This window comes from Giraffa tippelskirchi, chromosome 8 (genome assembly GCF_054371585.1).
Source record: "Giraffa tippelskirchi isolate mGirTip1 chromosome 8, T2T-mGirTip1v1.2.pri, whole genome shotgun sequence".
NCBI classification, from domain to species: Eukaryota; Metazoa; Chordata; class Mammalia; order Artiodactyla; family Giraffidae; genus Giraffa; species Giraffa tippelskirchi.
The window spans coordinates 8,621,076-8,635,920 of record NC_137282.1 but is presented as its reverse complement, the minus strand read 5'-3'; the positions used below and the strand labels follow the sequence as shown (position 1 = coordinate 8,635,920).

The 14,845-nt window shown below is 56.0% G+C and overlaps 1 protein-coding gene and 1 long non-coding RNA gene across 4 annotated transcripts in view; one reads left to right on the top strand and one right to left on the bottom strand.

The window, feature by feature from the left end:
- The window catches only part of GPAT4 (glycerol-3-phosphate acyltransferase 4), a 30,754-nt gene extending 18,758 nt beyond the window's left edge, over positions 1 to 11,996 (top strand). The window contains exons 3-13 of one of the 2 annotated variants that reach the window (XM_081519239.1): positions 2,996 to 3,065; positions 3,197 to 3,497; positions 4,191 to 4,265; positions 5,009 to 5,098; positions 5,235 to 5,328; positions 5,991 to 6,106; positions 6,848 to 6,903; positions 7,386 to 7,471; positions 10,849 to 10,977; positions 11,062 to 11,141; positions 11,332 to 11,996. In XM_081519239.1, coding sequence (XP_081375365.1) covers positions 2,996 to 3,065; positions 3,197 to 3,497; positions 4,191 to 4,265; positions 5,009 to 5,098; positions 5,235 to 5,328; positions 5,991 to 6,106; positions 6,848 to 6,903; positions 7,386 to 7,471; positions 10,849 to 10,977; positions 11,062 to 11,141; positions 11,332 to 11,440 — 1,206 coding nt within the window. In that variant the 3' untranslated portion in view covers positions 11,441 to 11,996. Of the gene's footprint in view, positions 1 to 2,961; positions 3,066 to 3,196; positions 3,498 to 4,190; positions 4,266 to 5,008; positions 5,099 to 5,234; positions 5,329 to 5,990; positions 6,107 to 6,847; positions 6,904 to 7,385; positions 7,472 to 10,848; positions 10,978 to 11,061; positions 11,142 to 11,331 lie in introns of both variants that reach the window. The other variant, XM_081519240.1, reaches the window with a different exon arrangement.
- LOC145516999 (uncharacterized) lies at positions 1,062 to 5,247 on the bottom strand. 2 transcript variants are annotated; one of them, XR_014061911.1, is made up of 3 exons: positions 5,091 to 5,247; positions 2,632 to 4,832; positions 1,062 to 2,011 (listed from the first exon to the last, which is right to left on the bottom strand). It is a non-coding gene; the product is annotated as an uncharacterized LOC145516999 (long non-coding RNA). The 2 variants fall into 2 exon arrangements; XR_014061912.1 differs by having other exon boundaries at positions 4,750 to 4,832.
- Positions 11,997 to 14,845: the final 2,849 nt, after the last annotated feature.

The window sequence follows — 14,845 nt, the reverse complement described above, 5'->3', positions numbered from 1 at the left end:
TGAGAAGCCCCTGAAGGCTCAGGCCAGGGGATGAGACGAGTGTGCGTCCATGTGGCTTGGAGGGAGGAAGGAGCAGGGTGGAGCCTGTCACACCTGTGTAGGTAAGAAATGATGGCAGTGGCCTGACTCAGGCAGCTGGGGAGGAACCATCCGGGGTAGGCTGAAAGGACTGGGTGGACAGATGGGCAGCCCGGAAGCTTGGGGTCCCAGGAGGAAGGCCGGGTGAGGGGGAGCACGGTGGGATCCGGGCGTGCGCATTTGCCTCTCCCTCTCACACCGGATGTGAGGGTGGAGAGGTGCTGGCACATGGTCACGACCAGTAGGTGATCGGAAACATGAGATATGAAGTCAGGATTGTGAATTTGATGGCAGCTACCAAGTGATTGCCTCATAGCTCAGTTGGTAAAGAATCTGCCTGCAATGCAGGAGACCCCAGTTCAATTCCTGGGTCAGGAATATCCGCTGAAGAAGGGAAAGGCTACCCACTCCATTATTCTGGCCTGGAGAATCCCATGGATTGTATAGTCTGTGGGGTCGCAAAGAGTCGGACACTTTTTCACTCACTGAGTGATTCTAGCTAAAGCAGGGAGGAAAGAGAGAGTTGTTAAAAGATGCTGTCTCTGCTGGGAAATGGGAGAGGGTGGGGTGCTGGGAGTCTGGCTTCTCTGGGGGCTGATTCTTGGGCATCCACAGTCCAGTAGGGGAAGGTGCGGTGCAGGCCGGCTGGAGAAGAGGGGAGGTCTCGCTGAGACGAGGCTGCAGAGGCTGTCCAGCCTTCCTGGGTGCTGGGCTCCTGAGCTGCAGCGCAGCAGAGCAACTAAGTAGCAAAGATGCACCTGTCACCCCACCCACCTTCTGACGATTGGGCCTATGTGTCACCTGCCGAGAGCTGTCTTGGGTTTAGTGTTACCTGCAGGGCAGCGCATTTGTGCCCCTAACAGTCTCTGTGCAGGAGAAGCTGAGAAGGGAATAAATAAGTAATCTGACCCTGAACAGGGACTTAAATGGCATCTTGGATCAAGGGAAGGAAGAGGAGATTTTGGGGAAATGAGCTCTGGACCTGGGGCTCTCACTTTTATTCTGGATATCTGCACACGATATTTCTTAAAAGTGAGGCTCAGAGAAGCCAGGCGTGTCATTCTCAGACGTTGCTGACGCCAGCACCCACTCCCCGAGTCCCTGTGCCGGGCGGAGCAGCCCATCACCGAGTGCGGGTCCCAGGCGGCCCCCGCCCCGCCCTCTGCCCCTGCTCTGCTGACTTCATCCGGGACACAGACGCGTTTTGTAATGTCCCCAAAGTTTGGAAAAGCAAAGCTAGAAGTAGAAAGCAGGAGGACAGGGGGATGTTCACGATGGAGCCAGGAGCCACCGTCTCATTGAACCAGCATCTTTCCAGTTAAAGCAGAAACCACAGCCTTCTGGAACTTCCCATCGTGAGTTGGTGCTCACAGATGTATGTCCTGGTGCTCCAGTGGCCTGAGGGCATGTGCTCCCTGCCTGTTACAGTGCATCCACCCGTCAGAACCGAGGTTCTCTGACTGTGCTTGCAGCACCGAGGCAGAGTCTTGGCCAGAATGGAGAAGTTCTGGGCGATGGAGCTGTGTCTTTGTACCAGGCTTGCTGCAAACTCGCTTGCCCCTGAATCGCCTATTCCCTAGATGGCATTCCTGGGTGGGAGTTCGTCTTCCTCCACTACAGCAGTTATGTTTACATTTTCTTCTAGAAAAGTCCTCCATGTCAGAAGCCATCAGGAGCTAAGAACCTGGAGGGGGTCGTGTGAGTTTTCCCACCTCAGACCTTAGTGTGGGTGACTCTGTGAGCCACCTGTCTTCTCTGGACCGTGACGTCTGAGAGGTTTCCTCACGGTCAGATCGCTGATGAGGCTCGTGTCCTGCTGCTCGCTCCGCAGCCCTGCTCATACTTCAGGCTCTGCCCGCAGAGTCTCACAGAGCCTTTGGGCCATGTGGATTCTGCTGCATCGTGGAAGGACAGGGTTCTCTCCCTTGCGTAACTGTGGAGACAGAAGGTTGAAAAGACACCTTTAAAATATCAGTTCTGTGTCCTTGCTCGTCGCGGTTCTGGCTTTCTGCACCGCGTGCCCATCCTGTCGCCGGGCAGGCGGGAGCTGGTGTGCTCGCCCCTCCCTCCTGCTGGCAGGAGCCGCCCAGCCCCGGGCTCTTGTGCGGCACTGAAAGAGTTCTGACGAAGGGCAAGAGGTTCTAGGAAGAGGCTCTTCCCTACAGTCCGTGCTATTTCAGTGAAGTGAGGGCACTGGGGCTTTGCAGTTTCCCAGATTCTGTCACACATGGCCTCTGTGTCCTCGTGAAGGGGAGGTTGACGTACCATCACCCACTTAAGTGGATAAAAAAGACCAGCGTGATGGGATGAGTTGCTGAAGGCACACAGCAGAACTCTTAAACTTGGGATTTGAACCTAGTTTTTTTTAAACACTTTTTTAAAAAATTCACACTAAGCTACTTTCAAGCTTTTTGTGTCAAATTGTGGCCTTTCCTGTTAGAGGTTACTCAGAGGGTGAATGGACAGTCCACATATACATAATATTTAAATCTTTTATCAACTCAAAAGCTAAAATCATTGCTTTCTTGGAATAATTTGGGAGACAGGCAGTACCTTCCCAGACACCTGGCTTGGCAGTTGGCGAAGAGCTGTCGTTTGGCAGAAATGAAGGAACCAGTGGGATCTGTGGACGGGCTGCCAGTGGGCTCCTTCGTGACCCAGGAGGCAGGGGAGGGCGAGCCCCAAGCAGCTCTCCCGGCTCTTCAGTTCGCAGCTCTTGACCGCCAGGGATGAGGCTCTCAGTCTAGGTCAAGGATGGGTCTGCCCAGAGGAGAGGGCTCCGAGCTTCCCCAGAGCCCGCGCTCCTGGGTGCAGTCTGATCTGGGGTGACTGGGCTTGGGGCTGTTGCAGACCAGAAGTAGAGGAGCCCCCCAAATGGGGAAGGGGCTCACCCTGTGTGTTGCTATTCCCCCTGCAGTGGGCTACCTTGAGGATGGAGAGAGGAGCCAAGGAGAAGAACCACCAGCTTTACAAGCCCTACACCAATGGTAAGAAGCGGCCTCCGGGTGCCCCTGAGCTCCGCCCCACCCCTGCTCCCTGCGGCCGGCAGGGAGTATGCCCTGAGCGTTTCCGGTGCCCTTCTCCCAGCAGACCACCTGACGGGGCTGTTCTCTTGCAGGAATCATTGCAAAAGACCCCACGTCACTAGAAGAAGAGATCAAAGAAATCCGCCGGAGTGGGAGCAGTAAGGCTCTGGACAACACTCCCGAGTTTGAGCTCTCGGACATTTTCTACTTCTGCCGGAAGGGAATGGAGACCATCATGGACGACGAGGTGACCAAGAGGTTCTCGGCAGAGGAGCTGGAGTCCTGGAACCTGCTGAGCAGGACCAATTACAACTTCCAGTACATCAGCCTGCGGCTCACCGTGCTGTGGGGCTTGGGCGTGCTCATCCGCTACTGCCTCCTGCTGCCGCTCAGGTGAGGCCGGGCCCCCGCGCCGTGCTCCCACTTCAGAGGGAGAATGGTGGAGTCCTCCCACTGGCCAGGCTGTCCGGCTCTTGGAAGGGTGCCGGGGTTGTCCTTTAGAAGGGCCTTGGGTTGTCTGCATAGCAGACAGAAATAAGAAATAGATGAGTTTCTCAAAGACAAATCCCTTCTCTGGATGGACTCAGCCCAGGGACGGGAGCACGGTGTTCTTCATGGCCCCGTGCCCCGGGCGTGGCTGGTTCTTTCCTGCAGCTTCCTCTCCAGGACAGAGGCGGTATTGATCTCCCGGGGTCTCTGTGCCACGTGCTGTTCTGAGTAGGCCTTGCCGGCTGCTGGCACCTTCGGACCCTACTTCCTGTTGCTTCACGGAGAAGTTGTGCTTCTGCCAGGGGTTAAAGCCAAGGGGAAGGCTGAGGCCGCAGAACAGCAGGGGCCTGAGGACAGCACGGCCAGCCATCGGCTGTTCTATCCTTCTGGCCGCTGCCCGGTGCCTGAGGAGAGGGTGTCTGTCAGCTGAGAACCAAGTCCATGGTGCCCTGTCACGGGACAGCGAGCAACCCCGGTTCTGATCTCGCTGGGAGCCCTGTGTGGGGCCAGCGATCACATCTGGCGTTTTCACACATTCAGGTCCACACTCGGGGCAGGAGTGTGTCTGCCGTGTTGTAACTTGTCTTCTCGTTACAGGATAGCTCTCGCTTTCACGGGCATCAGCCTCCTGGTGGTGGGCACAACAATGGTGGGGTACCTGCCAAACGGGAGGTGAGCGGAGCGTGGGCATCGGACTCTGCGGGTACCACAGGGGGTGGGGGCGTGGCTCAAACCACAGGCTCTTAGATGGAGTCAGTAACTCCACGGTAACTGACTAGGCAGCAAAGCTTTTTCCCCGTCCGTGATCTTAGCTGTGTCTGTTCTTTTTGCCCTCCAGCCCTCGCATTCTTCCATTTTTAAAGACAAAACAGAGAAACCACAAAATGGTAGTGTCTAGGGCTAGCAGGCTTTACAAAGCAAGTAGTGGAGTTTCCAGCATTCTGCTGTGTTGAACAGTTGTTGAGAGGGTAAGAAGTGTAGGTAGGTAGGTCCTTTTTGTTTGCTTTTTCCTTTTTTTTTTTTTTTTCAAAAAGAAATGGGCTCCTTCCAGGAAGTTCTGAGGCTGGCAAACCTCTCTTCCCCAGTTGGTGGGGAGGTTTGATTCTGGCCTCCGCCTGCCTCTGGCTGTCACTGGCAAGGAATCTAGGGGACTCACCTGTGCTGGAAATTCTCGGGCTGAGAATTCTGTGCCCGTCACCCGAGGTGAATGTGAGCCGTCCTCATCATTTCTTCCTTTGTCTGTAGACAGAAAGATGCTAATACTTACTGTAGACACTAATAAGTATAAAAATACTTTCACATACAGTTGTGAAGGGCGTAGGCAGTGATGGTTAGATGGTTAAGACCTGGCACCCTTTGCTGACTCCCTGTATGCATGTAAGGTAAAAGCAGAGCTCTCTGTCCCGTTGTTGCAGGTTCAAGGAGTTCCTGAGCAAGCACGTTCACCTCATGTGCTACCGGATCTGCGTGCGCGCCCTGACGGCCATCATCACCTACCACGACAGGTGAGGGTCCACGGGGGCTCGGGGTGGCATGGGAGGTGGCGCTGACGGAACTTGGGGGGCTTCAGCCGCGGCCAGACACGCTTCCAAAGGCATCGTCTCACGCCGATTTCCGTTGCTCCTCGTACCTTGTGAACAGGAAGAACCGGCCTAGAAACGGCGGCATCTGCGTGGCCAATCACACGTCTCCCATTGACGTCATCATCCTGGCCAGCGACGGCTATTACGCCATGGTAAGGCCTTGCTCTGAGATTCCTCTAGCTGGTCAGGGCTGGGAGCTCGCTCTTCAGGGGGGCAGCAGGTGAGCGTGCTTTCAGACTCGGGCCCAGCCTAGGCTGTCGCCTTGGTTTCCATGGCTTCTGGGGCTCCTTGGGGGCTCCTTGGGGCCTGGGTGCTGTAAGCAGAGTGGCTGAGCATGTGGGGAAAGTGTAGGTGGGCAGCGGAGAGTGGGGGTGAAGGTGGGGATGGGGGTTGTCTTTTTTTTTCCCCGGACTTTAAACTTTTTATTTTGTGTTGGGGTGTAGCTGATGAACAGTGTTGCAGCAGTTTCAGGTGAACAGCCATAGGGACTCAGCCATAGGTATACGTGTATCCACCCTTCCCCAAGCCCCCAGAGAGGGGGATTGGAAGGGATGGGGCGCAGAGGCCTTGGAGAATCTGCCCAGGGAGGGCATTCGGACACAGGGGCTCTGCTCCACGGTTCTGTTTAGGGGTTTCAGGTGCATATGTCTGCTGTCACAGATTAGGAGAATTTAAATTCAGAGAGTCTTAACTAACGGTGGTTTCTGAACAGTAAGGAACCTGTGGTCACCAGTAAAGTGTCGGGGGAAGGAGGCTGGGAAGCGGGGACCCTGTGTGAGGCGGGTCTCCCACACCCCCCTTCCTCTGCGAGCAGGTGGGGCAGGTGCACGGGGGCCTCATGGGCGTCATCCAGAGAGCCATGGTCAAGGCCTGCCCCCACGTCTGGTTCGAGCGCTCCGAGGTGAAGGATCGCCACCTGGTGGCCAGAAGGTAAACAACACACATACGCACAGTCTGATTTTAGGGCAAGTCGTGCCTCCAGCCTTCTCCGCCGAGCCCAGCTGCTTCCTTATCTGAAATGTGGGATATAGAAGTATGAAAACTCTAGTGTTTTTAACGAGTTAGTAGTGTTTTTAACCTTTTTTTTAATTCCTTGAACCCATTGTCATAAACAATGTATGAACTTTTAATGTGATTTCAAATCTCAAAATGAGTTTACTGTCACACGTGAAAGCACACTTATAGCAACAGAATAAAGTGCAGCTCTGTTTTCAAGGAAAATAAAAGGCAGAAGTGGCGCAGGTGATGGTGAGAGCTTTGCCATAACTCGAGGGAAGTCGAGGCTCCCCTGAGACCCGCTCCCCAGGGTCAGTGGGCCACCCTGAGTTCCCTGCACTCCCACCCAGCACATCCCTAGGAAGTCAGGGCAAGCGTTTCTCGAGGCTGCTCTGTGGCGGGTCAGCCCGTTAGGCAATTCCAGATCGGAGCCACAGCCTCTACACACAGACTCACGAGCTTCACTGAATAGCTGTTCGTGTTAAATAGTAATCAACCCAGGTTCCCTGTCTTAGGCCTTTTGTCTGTTAGATCGTAGGTTTATAAAAGGGTTGTGTTCATTTGCTTGCCTTTGTACCACACCCAGCGTCTCATCTAGACAGGGTATTGACAGACGCATGGATGGTGATGGACGTGAGGCTGTCTGACCCTCCGTTCCATTTCTCTCTTCTACAGGCTGACCGAGCACGTGCAGGATAAAAGCAAGTTGCCCATCCTCATCTTTCCGGAGGGTAAGCTGCTGTGCGGGGAGGCCATGCAGGAAGGGGAGTCCAGGGTTGTGTTGGAGGAACCTGTCTTCACCGCCTCAGGTGGGGGCCCTTTAGGCTGGTCCTGGAACTGAAAGCTCAGAGGACTCAGTGTGGGCTGAGAGTGCTGTCCTGTGGCCTCCCCAGTGCAGGAGCGCCTCCTGCGTCTTAGCCCGCAGGCTGCTTGAGCTTGTGGCACAGTCCTTCCCCGGCCTTCCCGACTCGGCGGGGGCTCTGGCCGCCCCTCTGGGCTCCATGGGACCCAGGGAGGTGGTCCTGTAAGAAGAGGAGGCAGTGCAGTGGTCTGCTCGCCTCTTTCCAGCGTGCATTCCCGAGCTGGGGAGGTGACAGGCTTTCGGAAGAGCCGTCAGAAGAACTTTTATTATTATATTTAGTCCATAAACTGTTACTAATCTCTGGGGTAAAGGATCAAAAGGAAAAGCATTTTACCCTCTCCTGCATTTTAGGAACCTGCATCAATAACACATCGGTGATGATGTTCAAAAAGGGAAGTTTTGAAATTGGAGCCACAGTTTACCCTGTTGCTATCAAGGTAGGAGCCCTCCAAGGGCCACGTGGTCATCACCGCGGCCGCTACTGAGAATGGGTGGCTCCAGCCCACGCTGCAGAGCCTTCGGAGCCTGTCAGATGTCCCCACTTGTTCCTCTCTGTTCATAAACCCAACCAGCTCGGAAGGCACTCCACCTGAAGGGGGCTTCTTGCGGGGTGGGGACGCCCGGGGGATCTGTGCGTTTGCTTGGAGGTGCGGGTGGGTGGGCACAGGACGTCCTTGTCACTGGAGAAGGAAATGGCTCCTCTGCTTTGGCTCATGTAGCCACTTGTGAAAACAAAGGGACCTTAGGAGCCTGTCCCGTCTGCCTCACCTTGCAGGTACTTGAACCTCTGACTGTTCAGACTCGCTTAGAAAGATGGGGCGCACTTTGCCGGGTTTCTTTTTTCCTCCTTCCTCTCTCCCCTCGTATCCATTTGCTCTTATAAATAGATGCATGTTATTATTTCTAAAAGAATGCTGTTACTCATATTACTATCTCTAAAAATACACAGCCTTTGTCACTACATTTAAAGTATTTAGGTTGACAGATGAGGGTAAGAGTAAGCTTGTGTCAGAGTGGTGGTTAGGATTTCGCAGGCCTCGGTTGTCTGCAGAGGCTTCTGTAGGAATGGTCCTTGTTTTCACTGGTGGCAGCTGGTGCAGCTGGGGGTGGAGGCGTTCCCCTGGGTGAAGCGCAGGCTCCCAGGCCACGCCGCTTTCTCGGGCCAGGGCTGGCGAGGGATGAGCGGCTGCAGGGTAACTAACGGGTCCCCGGACCAGGGAGAGCTTCTGTCCGCAGGGTCTGCCGTGGTGTGGGAATGGGAGCGTTGGGGTGGCACGCCTGCAGTCCTGCAGTGTAACATCCTGGGGGTCAGGGCCTCCCCCTGGGTGTCTGTTAAAAACCAGCTGCTGCACAGGAGCCCTTCTGCCTCACTCCAGAGTGTTGGGTGTGTTTTTTTGGTGGTTCTGTGCACAGGCTCTCTCTAGGTCTGGTGAGCGGGGGCTCCTCTTCCATGCGGTATGCAGGCTTCTCACTCCCGCAGCTGCTCTTAACTGCGGACCACGGGCTGTAGGCACACGGGCGCAGTGGTTGAGGTTCCCAGGCTTAGTTGCCCTGCGGCACATGGCATCCTCCTGGACCACGGATGTGGAGCCCATGTCCCCTGCGCTGGCAGGTGATTTTTACCCAGGGTGCCTGGAAGCCCCAGCGTTGGGTCTTCGCATCAGCTGGCGGGGCTGTGAGCATGCCCGTTGCTGGGCCCAACACCCAGAGTTTCAGAACTTGCATTTCGACCCCATCCCAGGTGCTGCTGGCCTTGCTGGCCGGGAATCTCAGTAAGAAGCTGCCTTTAGCATTTTCGGAGTGTGGACCCTTGGACAGCTACATCCTCTCTGGAACACAGGCATGGCCATTTTCCTTCTATCCGAGGTTGAGGAAAGCCCACATGTGATAAGAACTTCTGCCTCCCCAGTAGTTTTCTAGTTTTTGTGAAGCCGTTATTGGTAACCAAACTTGCATAACCTCGGTGGTTTCCAAGCTCTCACTGCATTTCCACCAAAAGTAAGCCATTGTCTGATCTGGAGGAATGTATTGCTGATCTGAGCGTTGGCCTTGCTTTTCTCTCCACGGTGTCTGCCCAGCGTTGAATAGGGACTCAGGCCTCAACAAAGGGCTCTCACACGTGAGGTCAGGGTTTCTCTCCGGTCCTGCTGTGTGAACTGTGGCAGTGTTTTCTTCCTGTCCCATGTGAGCTGCTGTCTGAGATTCATTATCCCACATTTCCTGGTGGTAGTGTAACGTGAGCCCATTACGCCTTCATGGATAATCTGAATTTTTTGGTTTCTATAAGTAAGCCTGAGTGTCTTCATTTCTGTAGTCAGGTCTGCAGTTAGGCACAATTCTCTAACTTTTACTCTGAGAGTCATAGAATTCAGGCTTGAAAGTCCTGAAAGAAAAGTATGGAGTTCAAGCTCCCCCACCCCCTGCAAGCGTAAGAGGCTGCGCTTGGGCGTCTCGGCCGGTGTCCCTTCCCGAGGACTCCCGGGAGGGCGCCCGTCTTGGTGGCCGCCGAGTCTCGTGGGGTCTCCTTTGGTTTTTCGCTCGGGCCCTGGGTGCTTGCGCTGCAGTCACCCTCCGTCTAGCGTCGCGTCTGGGAGAGCCCCAGACCTCGTGGCGGCTCAGCCCTGACCCCTTCTCAGGCTTTCTCCTCGAGGACGCAGCCCCGCTCGCTGCCCCGCTCGCTGCCACTGTGTCACCTCCCCTCGCCCGCCCGGCTGTGCTTGTGTTTGGGAGAACGCGGGTCACAGCGGTGGCCGCGTTGCCCACGACGTGCCCCTGGCCGGTGCATCCACTAGAGGGGCGGGCAGGGGACAATGTCTGACGGGCACTCCCCTGGGGAAGGCCTCTGTGCCCGCGCGGCCTCTGCGGCTTCCCATGGTCAGCGAGCCCTGTGAAGTGTCAGGACGGAAGCAGAGCTTCCTCGTCATCTGCTCCTGGATCTGGGCCCCAGAGGTGGGCTTTGAAGGCCGGCTGTCGTGTAAAGAGATCTCTCTCTCTCTGGGGAGCTGTGTGTCGAAGCGCGTGTGAGTGTGTGACGTGACGGGAGCAGGTTGAGGGAGCGAGTGTGGTGACTGGTGATTGTTGACTTGGGGCTGGATCTGTGGAGCCATGGTCCCGTCCTCTGTGCGCGGGTCGGCTTGACGTAAAGAATAGTTGCTGGACGCCTGTGAGGGAGATAGGATGCGGTGCGGGGAGGGCCGCCCCCGTGGTCTGCGGAGGAGGCAGACGCTGCTGGAGGGCAGCGGTGCCCGGGGCTGGGCACTGGGAAGTGTTCCGGTCGCGGGGCAGGGAGCCGTGTCCTCGTGCCGACCTTCCCCCGGCGTGGGGGGCGGTGTTCGGAGAGGTTGCTATACGCGCACACGTGCATTACACACACACACACACACACACACACAGTTGATAACACACAAACACGCATGCACACTCGTAGAGCCCTGTTGACACACACACACTGTTGACACACACGGGCACACACAGACACACACAGCCTGTTGACACGCACTCTGTTGACCCGCACTTTTGCATGCGTGCACGCGCACACACCACACACACACTGTTGACACACGTTTGCACACGTGCGCGCACACACACACCACACACGCACTCTTGACACACACTTTTGCAAGCGTGCGTGCACACACACCACACACACCACACACACTGTTGACACACTTGCACATGTGCGCACACACACACACACACACTCTGTTGACACGCACTTTTGCACGCGTGCGCGCACACACCACACACGCACTCTGTTGACATGCACTTTTGTGTGCACGCGTGCACACACACACCCCGCCCTATCGCCCTGCAGTACGACCCGCAGTTTGGGGACGCCTTCTGGAACAGCAGCAAGTACGGGATGGTGACCTACCTGCTCAGGATGATGACCAGCTGGGCCATTGTCTGCAGCGTGTGGTACCTGCCCCCGATGACCAGACAGGTGGGTGCCCTGCCCGCGCCCAGGGCTCCCCGCGCTCTATGCCCCGCGCCCGGGTCAGGGGCTGGCACGCGTCTTCTCTTGCAGGCGGAGGAGGACGCTGTCCAGTTTGCCAACAGGGTGAAGTCGGCCATCGCCAGACAGGGCGGGCTGGTGGACTTGCTGTGGTGAGTCGGGCTGGGCTCTGCCCGCCGGGTCTAGGGGACGGGATTTCTGAGGCGGGTGCTGCCAGGTCGACTCCGTCCACACAGACGCCCCCTCACTGGATGGAGGGCGGACAGCTGGCCGGGGGCGGGGTGGGCGCGGGGCTGCAGCGGGCTGCTGCTTGGGCGCCTAGCCCTGCTGTGCTCTCATCAGGGACGGTGGCCTGAAGCGGGAGAAGGTGAAGGACACATTCAAGGAGGAGCAGCAGAAGCTGTACAGCAAGATGATCGTAGGCAACCACGAGGACAGGAGCCGGTCCTGAGCCTCGCCGCCTCCTGGACACAGGACTCCAGCATCTGAGCTACCGGGCCGCCCCGGGACGAGCCGCCTCCGTGTCCTTTTCCGCCGAGTCCGTTGGAGGAATGCCATTAAAGTTCCCTCTCCACCGAGCCCCTGCGGCCTGAGTGCTGGGCGGGAGCCCGCGTCCCCTCGGGGGCCTGGGGCACCGTCCGTCCCCAAGCCCCGTGTGCGAGGGACTTCGCTGGGCTGCGCTGCCCCAGGAGGACCCAGCCTTGGGGCCAGACTCACGGGAGAGAGACTGCGTCTGCTGGGCTCCGGGGAGTGCCGTTCTCCCCCCAGGGGCCAGTGAGGCCGTGGCCCGGTCCTCCCGGTCCGGCTGCAGCTGCTGCGTTCGTCTGCCCCCAGACCGGGAGGGGTGGGGACGCCTGCCTCCCCGGGTTGTTGTGAGGGAAGGACAGTCAGCTCAGTGTCGTGGTCCAGAGCCGGGAGGTGGGGCGGGGCAAGGGAGAGCTGGAGCTGCGCGGGGGCTTGGGGTTCGTTCCTGTGAGTCAATAAAGTTGTCTTTGATGGTGACTGAATCGAGGGGTTTTTCCCTTCACTCTCTCTCCCCCAGCTGTGACCCTGAGCAGTGGGTTTCTCACCAGCGTTATGATTCTCCGGCTTAACCAACACGGGGGCTTGGCTTCCACAATGGGGACTTGAGGCGTTGGGAAGAAGCTGAAGCCCCCCTGTGAGATGTCTGCGCATCTCTGGGTGACTTGGAATCCCCAACAGTGTTGAGATGGCGTTTTCTCCACGTGGGTGCCGCGGGATTGAACGTGTGTGACGTTGGGGGGGTAGGAGATGATCTGGAAATACAGGTCAGGGGGTCCATGCGGAGATCTGGGGGCCAGGCGGGAGCCAGGGCGGGCAGGCATATGGTGCCCCACAGGCTTCGTGCGGCCAGAAGGAAGCTGTTGGTTTCCCTTGCCCGCCTGTGGTTACTGGAAAGCAGGTCCAAAGCCAGGCCTCTTCCTGGTGTCCACCTCCAGGCTTGACTGGATTCAGAGCTCTCAGGAGAGAACTTCCTCTCCCCCCAAATCGTCCGTCTGTCTGTGCATCCGTCCCCTCTCCCTGCACTGGCACAGTAGCCCCCACACCCTTCAGAGTCTTGCAGCAGCTATGGGAAGTGTCACCTGTCCGAGCTGTCCTCTGGATTCGACATAGGCAGGTGGTGGCCATGGAGCCCAGCTGGGGGGACTCCTGACCGACAGCGGCATCTCCTGTGACCTCACTCTGACTCTCAGCCTAGCTGCTCCCTTCCTCCCTGAACAGTCTCCCGTCTCCTCCTACACATCCCCCGCCAACCAGTGAGGAATTCTCTTTCTACTCTATGCTTCTAACCCAAAACACTGTTACGACAGTAAGAACATCTTATGAACTGTTTTACAAAATGTGCAAGAATAAACAGTGATTTTTTTAGATTTTTATAGACAGTACTGTTTGGTGGTTTAAACGCTCTCTGGAATGATCTTTGCAAAAATCAAGTTCCCTTTTGGAAAAGCTTTCTGCCATTTAGTACATTTGCTTCATGATTTTCATAGGTACTTTGAAACATGTTTTCTCATGTTTTTTTCAGCACATTAGTTTGTTGCTGATGACACAGCAGAGTATTATAAGAACCTGATCTAGAATAGCTCTTATGTAAAGAAATACTTGAGACTTAATGATTATTTTTACTTTTTACCAACTGAGAAGGGATGGGAATTACATCCCTATAAAAAGAAATCTCTAAAACTTCTATTTAGTGCTTGTTAACAAGCATACAGACTCATCAGACTGCTCCATCCTTTTAAGCTGGGGACCCTGCAGCCCCGCAGGTGGTCATCAGTTGTTCATAATTGATTTGGGGTAACTGAGTCAGTCAGCCGTGTGGGAAGTCAGACAGAGCCTCTGGACACTCGGGAACGACGAACAGGTAGAGCAGCGTAATGTACAAAGTGCGCCCACTCCTGGGGCCCCAGCAGCTGCGAGGCCGGTCTTGGAGTGAACCCGAGTGGTCTTATCAGTGGGATGACCTCTGGCCAGCTTCTGATCCCACCTGTGTGGACTTGCTGCCAGTTTGCTGTTTGGGCTCATTTCTGTGTCCTGACGCAGAGCTAGGGACTTGGGCTGGATGACCTCTAAGGGCCCTTCCCATGTCTGAAATGTAATTTTTAAATCCGTGGTTCAGACTTCGACTCTGAGCTCTGAAGTCATCTAGGTTCAGTCGTAAGTGAGTTTGGGGGTCCATTTGGTTCGTGCAGAACATCAGGCTAGCGAAACTCAACCCCTTCGGAGAGTGTCACACATGTCAAGGAGGGTCCCAGGGTTTCAGGTGGTCGTGGGGCTGGGTGGATTTGACTGTGGATCTTGGAAAGGTTTTTTTTCACTAAAATGTGGGATACTCCGTCCTCAGCTGTTCGGAGAAGGAACTTTGGGCAGGTAAAATCCCCATGAGGGGAAGCCCCATATAGAAGTCTGTTTCCAGGCCAGGGCTCAGTGAGCAGTTTGGGATGATGTCCAACTTGGGAACTTGATTCTTTACTGAGTCGGACCCCGCTCCGGGTTGCTGCCTTGCAGCCCGATGTGAGGGGGCGGGGCGGGGGACTGCTCTGCAGAATCCTGAGTGCCCAGACCAGGCAGCGACGAGCCCTTGGGCATCACCCCGGCCAGCAGCATCTCCCCCGGGCACTAACCCTGCTGTCCTGTGGAAGTCTTCTGGGTGCATACATCCTGTTTCCTTCCTGAGTTGACCAAAACCTCAGGATCTGTGAGACGGCGCCTCCCCACAAGTTCTTGACAACCAGAGTCCTGGCATGGCAGGTCCCCGTCCGCCTGGGGTGTGTCCCAGGCAGCCAGACCTGATTTCTCGGGCTACCCTCGCCCCAGAGTGGCTGGACGCCCGGGCTGGGAGGGCAGCTGCCCGCACACCAACTGTAGACGGGCTCAGAGACGACCATCCTGCCATCCATCTTGCCCCGCGCTCACCCCTTCTCCCCCTCAGTCAATACGTCTCTCTCCGATGGGAAAGTTAATAAATTTTGCTCTAGATTAAAAGTATTGATCATTTCATTTGTAAACGATAAATAAAAAGGGGGAACTTTTCATTGCACCGGGGGTAGCGTCTGGTCTGTGCTGCGGGAGGAACTGTGCCGGCCGGCCGGGGGGAGGGCTCCTTGTATGCACCCCGGCCGGCTGGCGCATCGATTTCCTATTAGTCTCCCAGCACCACCCAGGACCGCATCATTCCAATACCTGCTATTAATGGTCTTTTGATAAATAATCACTTGTAAGTCAATAAATTTTTATTAAACAGTGTGGCTCTCTGATTTATTAAAATCCAGCCGTGTTTGTCTGGGAGAAAAGGGATGCTGAATTGAAGTGGAGGTTTTCATACATCTTCCTG